At 39.7% G+C, this 13,588-nt stretch overlaps 1 protein-coding gene across 1 annotated transcript in view; it reads left to right on the top strand.

The window, feature by feature from the left end:
* Positions 1 to 4,920, top strand: part of LOC118001985 (superoxide dismutase [Mn], mitochondrial) — an 11,256-nt gene extending 6,336 nt beyond the window's left edge. The window contains exons 4-5 of the mRNA XM_034992203.1: positions 651 to 830; positions 2,453 to 4,920. Of these exons, the coding sequence (XP_034848094.1) occupies positions 651 to 830; positions 2,453 to 2,598 (326 nt within the window). The 3' untranslated portion in view covers positions 2,599 to 4,920. The remainder of the gene's footprint in view (positions 1 to 650; positions 831 to 2,452) is intronic.
* Positions 4,921 to 13,588: the final 8,668 nt, after the last annotated feature.

Raw genomic sequence — 13,588 nt, 5'->3', positions numbered from 1 at the left:
TTCTCTGACACTTTGGGTTATCTGTACCACTTTATTATTTGTGCTTATAATAGATAATTACTATCTATTATAATAGATAATCAGAGAAGTGATATTTTGGCCTACTTGATTTGGTTGATGTGCTCAATCTAGAATTATATGTTACATTGCTACAGAATAAAAGGACTATAGCTCTTACAGTGTACCCTTTGTTCAGTAATAAAAGACAAAAATCACTCTTTTTAAAATTACATAATTGTGATAGGAAAGATCTAGGCTGCCTTGGGGAAGAACCAAATAACAACCATAAAATTTTATTCCCAAATTGAGACAGAATAGGTAGGGTAGAAGTCAAAGTAAAATTTTCTGTTGAAGGGAAGGTAACGGAAAATATCATTTCTTTTCTGATGGAAATAGCACAGTGAGGGAAGAAATCCCTCTAACATGGTTCAGTAACAAACCCGTGAATTACAATTGTGAGACCTTGTGATGCTAGTGTTAAGGCAGGAGTAATGTGGTGCTGTCTAGGCTCACTGGGTTATATTATGTCTTCTGATGTTGTCTAGCTGTATCTTGTGCCTTATGACAGGCATATTTTAATGTATGTAATGAAATTGTTTATTGTTACAGTCTGTTCACTTATGCATGTTGTTGGATTTTTTTTAAAATAGGGGAATTGCTGGAAGCCATCAAACGTGATTTTGGTTCCTTCGACAAATTTAAGGAGAAGTTGACCACTGTATCCGTTGGCGTCCAAGGCTCAGGTTGGGGTTGGCTTGGTTTCAGTAAGGAACAGGGACGCTTGCAGATTGCTGCTTGTTTTAACCAGGATCCCCTGCAAGGAACAACAGGTTAGGTTTGAAAATTGTTTCACATTCATTAGTGGGAGATGGTTCACTGTAAAGCATTTACCTTGAAATAAGGAACAAGAGCAGCGATTAAACCGATTAAACCTATCGTGAGCATGTCCTAATGTGAGTAGATCTTAACAGCTGATAATACCCTGAGTCTTGTATAAGCAAAAATGCTTTAAAAGCCCTTGATGTTTTTGCAAAATTAGCACATGTAATTTTACAGATACATTAACAAAACATGTTTTGGACATAAACCCTGCTTCATTTGACAGAGAATGCGTATCAGCTTACATAATTACATACACTGAAATTAGATAAACACCACGCAGGAGGAAAAGACCTGGAAGCCGAGTCTGACCTCAGGCCTTGGACCCTCAGCCCGTCTGCTTGGGCACCTGTGGTCAGAATGGCACTAGAGCTCAGATTTCCAGACTTCTGGCTTTTTGGGGGGTTTTGGTTTTGGTATAGGAAAATATTTGGCTTAGAAGCTCCAGGCTGGGGACACCAAATCCTTTTCCATGTTGAGCCAGATTGAATCAGAATGTCTTTAGGAAATAGTCACAAGGCATCCAGCAGTTAGTGGGAACTTTGATCCTCAATGTAACAGACCTGTGGTGACGTCTTAACGTCAATTATCTGTAGTTCTCAGCCATGTTTTCTGCCTCAACACATGCCCGCAGACTTGCTTACATGCCTCATTTCCCTGGATATATTCAGATTTAGCGAGGCTCTCAATGGCTCTTTTGGGAAAGTGAAATGCTGGAGAATGTTCAGAGAGTCGGGTCTACCTTTCTTTGAAGGTGCCTTACGGACAAGGCTGTGATTTCCAGGTGAACCATGGCCACACCTGCTTCTCTTCCACTTGAGGAAAGCCCATTGGAATGAAAATCTGTAAAAGTCACGGCAGTTTACAGAGGGGAAAAATCATTTATAAATTTTGTTACCTTAATTATTCATAATACATGATTAGTGACCTACCTCCCCACTGCTCAAGACCTACTGGTTGGTACTTGTTTTCCTAAAGGAGAGCTTGTCATTTAGTTTGAGAGTTTTTGAAAATGAGTGTTGTGTAAGTAATTCCTTCTTTATACTATTTAATTTCTGAGGACAGTGTCTCTTTTTCTTTGGTCCTGTTCAGTTTTCCTTGTTAACTTATTCTTTCTGTTAGTGTCTCATAAATGTTCTGTATTCTCTGAGACTAACATTATTAGCCTTAGGAGCAGAGCGGGTTCTCCTAAAACTCCCCTGACTGCTTTGGAAGGTCCTCAACCACCCCCACAAACATGGTACCTTACTGATTGTCCGAGAATTGGCTCATGGATAGCTTTGTTGGTATTTCAAGAACAGCTCTTAAAATACCGTACTTAATTTTCCAAACTCTATTTTAAATTTTTTACTCTTTATCGCATTTTCTTACAAAGAGCAAAGCTTAAAAACATTTTTATGGGATGTTTATTCTTAGCCGAATTTCCTATTTGTAAAAGAAACTGAAAAATGGATGGGAATGTTGTGAAGGGTAATTTTGTATGCAAAGGATAAAGTTTCAGTGGAGAAGATGCAGTCACGTTTTAGGTTGAAATTCATAGTTTTTGCTTTTTTCCCCCCCTTCTCTCCAATAGGTCTTATTCCACTACTGGGGATCGATGTGTGGGAGCATGCTTATTACCTTCAGTATAAAAATGTCAGACCGGATTACCTAAAAGCTATTTGGAATGTAATCAACTGGGAGAATGTAACGGAGAGATACATGGCTTGCAAAAAGTAAAACGTGATCATTACACTGAGCAAAATAAGCTTTTCACGACTATTTTCGTAGTAGTGCAGAGTACTATAGTCTACCAGTAAGCTGCTCTATTGTAGCATTTCTAGCTTGTTCAAGCATTTGATGAACATGATTTAATGCTATGAATTTCTTGTTTTCAAATTTTGTTATTGGGCAAGTGAAATAGTAAGTGCTTTGTATGATTTAGTCTTTTGATTGAACATCATTTTCCGAGAGCTGAAACAGCCAGCAGGTTATAATTGCCATCATAAAACCATCGAAAAGATCTCATCCCTGTTCTCTTAGGGCCTCTGGGGAAGCTTTTGCCCCTTATTGCACTGGTAGAAAACCTGGTCCTTTGCCCAGTTGTTTAATGATAAAAGATTAAATTTGTTTCCCAAGGGAAATGTTCAGTTTTTCTATTGAAAATTGCTCTTTTTGTAAGTAATCTTCTGTCTAGTAGTACTTGATATCACCCATGGGCCTTTAATTATTTTTGGTCACATGTTCCACAGGGTTAACACCATTTTGTCTTTTAAAAAATATCACTTGATTGCCAATTGAGAATTGCTCTATTATGAAAAGGAAATAGTCGTGCATTTGGATTTTTCTGTTGGGAGAAATAAAAAGACTTATGTGAAAGTTTGTCATCAGACATACAAGTATGTGTTAGGTACCTGCTCAAAGCGGACAAATCTGGGTCTTGTTGATAAAATGAATGTTGGGAATGAGGCCACAGACTGTTCTGGCCAGGCGCTTGCCCCACGTTTCCACCCTGTTCACGAGCACAGCTCTGCAGAGCGGCAGCCTGGGTCGGGTGCTCTCTTCCCAGAGTGGCAGGTGGTTGGTTTCTGGATGTGGGCAGCGGCGTGTCCCTGCCCAGGAACATTGCTTTTCAAAGACTTGTTTTTGAGTTATTCCATCATATTTGATCTTCTTTTTTTAAAAAAAAAATGCATAGTCACTATAGAGCTTTATGTTGTATAGTCCTTTAAATAAAGGAAAACGATACCCATAATCCAGTGACACAGCCTGTCAGATTGTGTTCCTGTTTCGTGCTTGCAGGTGGGACTGTTTAAATGTAGCAGGGAGCCTTTTGTAATTTGGCTTGACATTGTCATGTCATTTTCCTTATTTTTGGTGGCTGTATAATTTATCAATTGGACACTTCCTAATTTATTTTACAGTTCTGTACTGAATATTTCATTGGTTACTAATTGTTATTTATTCAAATAATCCTGTGGTGAGCAACACACATAGATTTTACCTTTTTGGGGAATATTTTTTCTATATAGGTTTTTTTCTTAAGCCTGTTTAGTAACTGGATGTTTTCCCAAGTTAGTATATTATTTTTTCCCCAAGTTTATTCTATTTTTTTTTTTTTTTTGCATGGAAAAATGGAGTAACTTAGCAGTTTCAATATTGAAGACTGAAGTTTAAAAAAATTAAATTTAAGGCACTTTTCTTTTAGAATTCAATTAGAAAGTACTTAGGCTTTCTGAATTGTCAGCAGCGTTGATGAGAGTAGTGATAACTGTGTATGCTTGTGGATTGAAGACACTTTGGAGACTAGGATTGCCATCCTTCATCTACCACAGTGAAGTGACTTTCATGGAGTGCAAATGAGAGTCATGTGCTTACCACTTACATATATGCATATATACACACATATATACATATACATACACACATATATGTATACGCAAGGCAGTGAACTCTTTAAGTGGACCATTTAGAAAAGTAGAACCTTTTTGAAAGATGGCATTTTGAATACAAGTAGTCTGCCAGATCCTGGTTTGTATTGAACTAGCAGGTATGCAGAGATGACTGATTAATACAAAACTTTTTGACTTTTATTAAGCTTTAAGATTTCAAAAAAATTCGATGTTGAAATTTCTATGGCGCTCTATTTTTGCTCTGATTTTATGTTGTGGGAACAACGGAAAGCACACTGTTTTTCCCTAAGGTTTTGTTTTTTCCTCCCATCAGATAGATTTTAAGAGACTGAGATAATTTACAGATAAAGCTTTTAATCATCCAGCAGAAAATGAGACTTCAAGATTTTGTTTAGCTCTGTTTCTCATAATAGAAAAGACATAGAAAAGGTAAAAGCCATTTCTTCTGAAATGAACCAAGCATTTCATTGTTCATCCAAGAGGGATTTTTGTGACCACTCAGCAGTGCCTGCTCTAGTCTTAAATGTGCTTCGAACACCATCACGTGATTAATGCCGCAAGAAAACAGGGCATGAGACAAATGCTGTCTGAAGTAGAATCTGCTGCTTGAACTGTTGTGTAATAATTAAACTTTGATGTTGAGAAATTACAAGTTTTATTGCACACCTCAAATTCATGATCTTAAAATGCGATTTGAGTTTTCTGGTGACTACCTTTAAAAAAGTAACATCAAGACGATAAAATTAAGATTGATGTGTATTGTGAGTCATCTAAAACTAGGTCTAAATACAAATTTTATTTCCTGTTTTAATTTAAGCAGGGGAGCTACTGTTTGGGAAAGCCGTTAGGTAAATCTTTTATAAATCAGTTTCTCATTTTCAGTCATACCTAATGATTGTGCAAGCTGATGTCCTGTCTTCTAAGGTACACATCAAACCCGGGATGCATTAAAAATCCTGTAAGGTCCTGGATAGTTTTCATTTAATTATTCATTAGAGAAACATTTATTTTCCTATTGTGTGAAGTTTTTTGATTATTAATAAAAGAATGTCAACTATCAAAAGAGGTCTGCATTATGCATGTGTGTCAAAACAATAATCTTGTAATGCTTTATCATTTTTACTGCTTTTCTGTGGGACAGGGATAATAAATGATAGGTAGTTGAAATTTTACTCTTAAAACTCAGAAGGCATATGAAGCCTATTCATATCTGTAGTAACATCTGATAATGTAATAGCATAGTATTTTATATACTAAATTATAAGGTTAGAACATCTTCAAACACTAACCAGACAGAACATTGCCTTGGGGCGCCTGGGATGTTCTGTCGTTTGGGCGTCCGACTCTTGGTTTCAGCTCAGGTCATGATCTCAGGGTCATGCGGTTGAGTACCATGTCAGACTCCGAGCTCAGTGGGGAGCCTGCTTGAGATTCTCCCTCTCCCTCTCCCTTTGCACCTCCCCACTCTCTCTGTTTCAAATAAATGAATAAAATCTTAAAAAAAAAAAGAATATTGCCTTAACTATATACAGCACATCTTGTGATAAAAAGCTGTTTACTTTTTTTTTTCCATAAAGTTCTGGGCAGGTGATATTTTATCCACTCATACTGGGAAGTACGAGCTCACCTCATGCATCTTCCCCTGGACTCTTTGTATAACAGTCCTGGAAGGGGGAGTAAGGTGCCCCTGTTTGGTGAGGTCCTGCTGCTTGCTACCCCACATGTGCTTGTAATGGTAACGGGTGCTATTCTCAAGACTCTTCTGGAACATATTAAGAAAAATAAGACCTCTCAATTTAGACTGTGAAAGGGAAAGAGAATGAGCGCTTCCGAGTCCCTGCTTTCTGTTAGTCATTTACCGTCCTATTGTCGCATTCAGTGCTTCTCTTAACACAGAGGCCATTCTGTGTTTGTTTCGGCCCCCACTAAAACAGGAGCTCCAGGAAGGCCCAGGACAGGAGATTCTTGTTCATTTGTGTCTTTGGTACTGAGCACATCATTTTGGCCCATATTCAAGTATTTTTACTAAATGATGTGATTTAATAGTGTCCTCATTGTAAATACCTGTATTTGCAAGGCTCAGTTCACTTACCAAGTTCACCTGCCAAAACCCACACGGATGTTTGATGGCAGAACTGCTGTGACTGAAGGCCTTGCGCCTGCCCCTCTCCCTGCTGCTGGCCTTCGCGCGGCACAGGAAGAACAGTGAATTTCATGGCAGGCCTGGAGCCCAGGCCTGGTGCTTTCACTCAGCACCCGTGGGATGCGGTCAGCACGCCTGTTTCATGTCCTATCCCTTTGATGTAGAATGATAGATTTGGAGAGAGCATCTTAGGTGCCAACTCCCAGCATTTTATGGATTTATCTGTGTATTGACTAAAATTGTGATAAGTGAGTACTGATTACACAAAATGTTTATGTCACAAAGGGCATCCGTCCAACCTATTCCTTTGAACAAGGTTCTCCAACAATGGAAGTCTCGCTGGTGTTGCTCGTAGCGGCTCCATCTCTCACTGGGGCTCAAGAAGGATGCCAGGAGCGCCTTGGTGGCTCAGCTGGTTAAGCGACTGCCTTCGGCTCAGGTCATGATCCTCGAGTCCTGGGATCGAGTCCCGCATCGGGCTCCCTGCTCGGCAGGGAGTCTGCTTCTCCCTCTGACCCTCTTCCCTCTCGTGCTCTCTATCTCTCATTCTCTCTCTCTCAAATAAATAAATAAATAAAATATATATAAAGAAGGATGCCAGGAAGAAGAACAACCGAGTCTTTCAGCTTCTTATCCCCAGCCGCATTGAAGCGATATCAAAAGGCGCAGTTCAGTTGGCTAAGCTGTCTCCTGGATACCAACTCATATTAAATTGCACCGCGACTAAATTTGGGCTTTATTCCTTTATTGCCTGGAGCAATCGTGTGATTATCATTGATTTGGAGTATGTTATTTCTTTATTGCCTTATTAAGAGACATTATCTTGTATGCCATTGACTTGTGAAATTCTCCGTGAGCTCCTGTTAAATTTCCGGCAAAGATTTAAAAAAAAAGGAGAGATCTGGGGGAAATAACCCTGATGGAAAGTAAGGACTATATAATGAACCCTGACACCTACCAGATTTTGAGACTCTACTACAGGTTAGACATTACAATTTTTTATTGAAAAAAAGAGAAAGTGGCTCATAATAATACCTCGTGTTTTTTCATGGAGAGTAGCGTAGCCCAGATTGTGGAGCCTGGCTGCCTGAGTTTACAGCCCAGGTACATCCCTCTTTTTGCGGGTTGCTGTACCGAGAAGTCCTATGTGAGTGAATAAGCTATAGATGTTTATTTCTATTTCATATAAAGCTCCCAGTGCTTCCCCTAGTCAATCGCTTACTCTATAGTGATTCACATACCCAGGCTTCTACTGCGCCCCACCATCTTCAATATGTAGTGCCCAGGGTTCCTGTACTTGGCATCAAGCTGGCGGAAGTGGAGAGAGCATGGGGACTTGCTCGTGGGGAGCTTACGGTCTAGCACACACCACTTCCGCTCATATTTCATTGGCTAGAATTTAATCCCATACCAAACTGTAAGGGATACTGGTGTGGTCTTGTCTGCAGGTCACCGGTCTCGGTCAATGTTTTGTTCTCGTTGTTAGAACAGCAATTTCCAGAGTCCCAACTCCAAGTGATATACAGTCCTGTCCATTAGATTTGTTTGTGGCCCCTCATGGTCTGGGGACCTATGAACCAAAAAGTCAAGGTGTCTGCCCAACCTTCCCATCCCAACCCAATGTAAGTGAAAGTGCATGGACAGATAATGGCAATAAAAAGTCCTGTTCAGAAAAGAGGGAGGAAATAACTCAGCACTCACTGGTCCATGGCAGGCATCATGAAGGGTGAGAGCAGTTTCCTGATTAGACTCCGGTTCTGTTCCCTGTGCTACATTCTCCTGACCCTGGCTCCACCCCCTGGAGGTTCTAATTTGTGCATCCTCCACTGTTCATTTGGAGTAGGTGATGGGCAATTCCCTCTACTGGGAGGATGCATAGCTTTCATGGCCTGGTTTCTGCCAGTGCAAGTTTGGTCTGAAAGTTAGTTTAAAACTCAAACAGTGGAAGACTTTTTAGTTCTGACTCTATTGTTTTCCCTGGCAATACGATTCCCTTAAAAACTTGGTGGGTTTCTAAGCAAAGTGTGCTGCCAGTTCATGTGCCAGTATCCACTTCTAAAATTTTTTACTAGACACACCTCTCAAGGATGATTTACATCCTTGCTTGTTCACCCCATCCATGTAATAGCAGCTACGTTGAGTCAGTTAAAATGATAGGCTCACGTGGGAAGCCCACATCTTTGCTTTGGGTTGAGTCTGGAGCCTTTGTTCCTCAGAGCCTTTTTCAGTCTTACATCTTTTACTGTTCGGGGTTTAGAAATACCTTCCCCAGACTTTGGAGTCCCAAATTTCTAAACTATATCCCCCTTCATTTCTTTCTTTCTTTCTTTCGTTCTTTCTTTCTTTCTTTCTTTCTTTCTTTCTTTCTTTCTTTCTTTCTTTCTTTCTTTCTTTCTTTCTTTCTTTTCTTCTTCTTTCTTTCTTTCTTTCTTTCCTTTCTTTCTTTCCTTTTTTTCTTTCTTTCCTTTTCTTCTTTCTTTCTTTCTTTCCTTTCTTCTTTCTTTTCCTTCCTTCCTTCCTTCCTTCCTTCCTTCCTTCCTTCCTTCCTTCCTTCCTTCCTTCCTTCCTTCCTTCTTTCCTTCCTTCCTCTCTCTCTCTTTCTTTCTTTCTTTCAAGATTTTATTTATTTATTTGACAGAGAGAGCACAAACAGGGGGAGCAGCAGGCAGAGAGAGAGGCAGGTGCCCCACTGAGCAAGGAGCCTGATGCAGGACTCGATCCCAGGACCCTGAGATCATGACCTGAGCAGAAGGCAGATGATTAACTGATTGAGCCACCCAGGCACCCCTCCCCTTTCATTTCTGCTTGCAGACAGACCAGTTCTTTCCTGAACACACCAGGTATACCTCTCGAAAGGGGAAGGTAAGAGCCAACATGCAGTTTGGTTCTTCCCAAACACTTGCAGAGCTACCGTGGCCTTGCCCTTCATGCTACTGCAGGAACCAGCTTTACTGCATCATTTGCCACTGTGTGACATGGCCTTCCATCTCTTCAGCTTCTGACTCCAATTTCTTCACCACCCACTAACCCAGTGTCACCTACTTTATGTCCCCCCCACCTGGGGCAGTACCCACCTGTAGGTCCTAATTTTTTACGTAACTTGGGTAACAAATTCTTGCTTTGACAACAAACCCTAAATATATAATGGCTCAAGGACAATAGACTTTTTTACTCATGCAAAGTCTACAGTGAAGGTTTCTGGTTCACAGGGGCTTTCCTCCAAGTGGAGGTTCCAAGATCCAGGCTCTTTAGGTCTTACTGCTTTGCCATCTCAGTTAAGTGTCATGGAAGGTAGCTCTTGTCATCGTCATTGAGCCAGTGGTGTCAACAAGCCTGAGGATGGCAGGTATGAAGTTTTATGGGCTAGGTCTGGAGATGGTGCAAGTGCTTTTGTTCCTGTTTCATGGGTGGCCACACCATACCTCCCCGGGAGGCCGGCTGGGACATGTAGTCTAGTTCTGCTCCTATGCCCAGGTTTATTTGACCTTTCTGTGTCTCAGTGTCCTCAGCTGGTGATAATGGGATGTTGTGAGTTTCAGATGCCTTAATACATGTGAGGGGCTTAGAACAGTGTCTGGTGTGTAATATGCACCATGAAGTGCAGCTGTAATACAGCTAAACGTGGCTTCCCAATTTTCACGTGGTCTGACTTAGCCACTCTTCAGCAAAGGCATGGAGGACACAGAATCAGGGACAGACGCAGACATCCCTGGCCCAGCTCAACAGCCAGTTCTGGGAACCTCTGACTGCTTTAGTGTTCATTCCACAGCACTGCATGATATTCTGAAAGAATGCCTTTTATTTATAACTTATAGGTCAGGGGAACAAAGCTGCTTCATTTAGGAAAAAACTCTAATCTGATTTAATAAAGTAATTGTGCTGATGTGTTTGATTTACATTTCTGTATGCATGTTTCAAATATTACTTTAATTTCCTCCCCCATACCAAAGTATGTAATTATTTACAAAGCCTTTTTTTAAAAAAAGATTTTATTTATTTATTTGAGAGAGAGAGTGTGTGTGTGAGTATGAGTGGGGGCAGGGGCAGAGGGAGAGGGAGAAGCAGACTCCCCGCTGGGCAGGAGCCTGATGCAGGGCTCAGTCCCAGGAACCTGAGATCATGACCTGAACTGAAGTCAGATGACAAAGCCTTTTTTTCTAAAGAAAGTATTTTTATTTGGTTAAGCCTTTCTGTGAGAAGGCCTGGAATAAGCCAAAAGTGAATATACTGTCCCTTCAAAGAGAGCAGATGGGAAAGGGTGAATGGCTTTAACCTCTCTCTCCCTTCCTCCCTCCCTTCCTTTCTTTTCTTTCTTAGACTTAGCCATCGAATAGTTAAGGGGTAAGATCCTTTGCATGGCCTTGTAAGCAAATTGACATTTTTTTTTGGGGGGGGGTGTTGAGAGTGAGATTTTTTTCAGAAAAAAGTAGGATATTTTGGGGTAAGTTCTGGCCTAGCCATGGTGTGTATTTAAAAAAAATTAATTATTTTTATTTTTTTATTTTTAATTCCAGTATGGTTCATATACAGTGTTATATTAGCTTCAGGTGTATAAGACAGTGATTCAACAATTCTATACATTACTCAGTGCTCATCAGGATAAATGTCCTCTTAATCCCCTTCACATAGTTCACCCATTCCCCACCCCACGCCCCTCTGGTAAACATCAGTGTGTTCTCTAGAGTGAAGAGTCTTTCTCGGTTTGTCTCTCTCTTTTTTTTTCCTTTGTTCATTTGTTTTGTTTCTTAAACTCCACATATGAGTGAAATCATATGGTATTTGTCTTTCTCTGACTGACTTATTTCACTTAGCATTATACTGTCTAGTTCCATCCATGTTACTGCAAATGGCAAGATTTCATTCTTTTTTAAGGCTGAGTAATACTCCATTGTGTGTATATGTGTGTGTGTGTGTGTATATATATATATCTCATCTTTTTTTTTTTTAAATCGGCTCTATGCTGGGTGGGGGCTTGAATTCACTCAGGACTTGAACTCACAACCCTAAGATGATGACCTGAGCTGAGATCAAAAGTCAGATGCTCAACTGACTGAGCCACCCAGGTATCCCTACCTCATCTTCTTTATCTGTTCCTCTATTGATGGACACTTGAGTGGCTTCCACAATTTGGCTATTGTAAATAATGCTGCAATAGACATAGGGTTCATATACATTTTTAAATTAGTGTTTTTGTTTTCTTTGGGTAAATACCCAGTAGTGGAATTACTGGATCATATGGTATTTCTATTTTTAATATTTTGAGGAACCCATACTGTTTTCCACAGTGGCTGCACCAGTTTACATATGTCATTTGCAAATACCTTCTCCCAGGCTGGTTGCCTTTCAGTTTTGTTGACTGTTTCCTTCACTGTACAGAAGCTTTTTATTTTAATTAAGTCCCAATAGTTTGTTTTTGCTTTTGTTTCCCTTACCTCAGGAGACATATCTAGAGAGATATTGCTATGACTAATGTCAAAGAAATTATTGCCTCTGCTCTTTTCTAGGATTTTTATGGTATCGGGTCTTACATTTAGGTCTTTAATCCATTTTGAGTTTATTTTTGTGTATAGTGTAAGAAAGTGGTCCAGTTTCATTCTTTTGCATTTGGCTGTCCAGTTTCTCCAACACCATTTGTTGAAGAGACTGTCTTTTTCCCATTGTATATTCTTGACTCCTTTGTCGAAGATTAATTGACCACATCATTGTGGTTTTATTTCTGGGCTTTCTATTCTGTTCTATTGATCTGTGTGTCTATTTTTGTGTCAGTACCATACTGTTATGATTACTACAGCTTTGTAGTATATCTTGAAATCTGGGATTGTGATACCTCCTTTTGTTCTTTGTCAAGACTGCTTTGGCTATTTGGGGTCTTTTGTAGTTCCATACAAATTTTAGGATTATTTGTCCTAGTTCTGTGAAAAATGCTGTTGGTATTTTGATAGGGATTGTTTTGGGTAGTATGGACATTTTAACAATGTTTTTTCTCCCAATCTATGAACATGGAATATCTTTCCATTGTTTGTGTTGTCTTCAATTTCTTTCATTAATTTTTTAAAGATTTATTTATTTATTTGAGAGAGAGAGAGAGAGAGAGAGTGGTGGGGAGGGGCAGAGGGAGAGGGAGAGACAGATCTCACCAGACTCCCTGCTGAGCATGGAGCCCAACTTGAGACTCAATCTCATGACCCTGAGATCATGACCTGATCCGAAATCAAGAGTTGGACACTTAACCAACTAAGCCATTCAGGCGCCCCACATCAATGTTTTATTGTTTTAAGAATATAGGTCTTTCATCTCCTTAGTTAAGTTTATTCCTAGGTATTTAATTATTTTTGGTGCAATTGTAAATGGAATCTTTTTCTTAATTTCTCTTTCTGCTCCTTCATATTAGTGTATAGGAATGCCATTGATTTCTGTACATTGATTTTGTATCCTGTGACCTTGCTGAACTCATTTATCAGTTCTAGTAGTTTTTTAGTGGAGTCTCTCAGGTTTTCTATATATAGTATCATGTCATCTGCAAATAGTGACAGTTTTACTTTCTCCTTACGAATTTGGATGCCTTTTCTTTTTCTTGTCTGATTGCTGCAGCGTAGGACTGATTTCCAGTACTATGTTGAATGAAAGTGGCAAGACTGGACACTTGTCTTGTTCTTGATCTTAGGGGAAAAGCTCTCAGTTTCTCACCATTGAGTATGATATTAGCTGTGGGTTTTTCATATAGCTGTGGGTTTTTCTTTATTCTGTTGAGGTATATTCCCTCTAACCCTACTTTGTTGAGGGTTTTTATCATGAATGGATGTTGTACTTTGTCAAATGCTTTTTCTGCATCTATTGAAATGATCATATAGTTTTTATCCTTTCTCTTGTTGATGTGATATATCACACTGATTGATTTGTGAATATTGCACCACCCTTGCATCCCAGGAATAAATCCCACTTGATCATGGTAAGTGATTTTTTAAAATGTATTATTGGATTCGGTTTGCTAATATTTTGTGGAAGGATTTGTGCATCTATGTTCATCAGAGATTTGGCCTATAGTTCTCTCTTTTTTTTTTTTTAAGATTTTATTTATTTATTTGACAGAGAGAGAGACAGCGAGAGAGGGAACACAAGCAGGGGGAGTGGGAGAGGGAGAAGCAGGCTTCCCCGTGGAGCAGGGAGCCCGATG

This window comes from Mirounga leonina, unplaced genomic scaffold (assembly GCF_011800145.1).
Source record: "Mirounga leonina isolate KUSES-001 unplaced genomic scaffold, KU_Mleo_1.0 Mir_55, whole genome shotgun sequence".
Taxonomy (NCBI): Eukaryota; Metazoa; Chordata; class Mammalia; order Carnivora; family Phocidae; genus Mirounga; species Mirounga leonina.
This window is presented reverse-complemented; position numbering and strand designations above follow the sequence as displayed.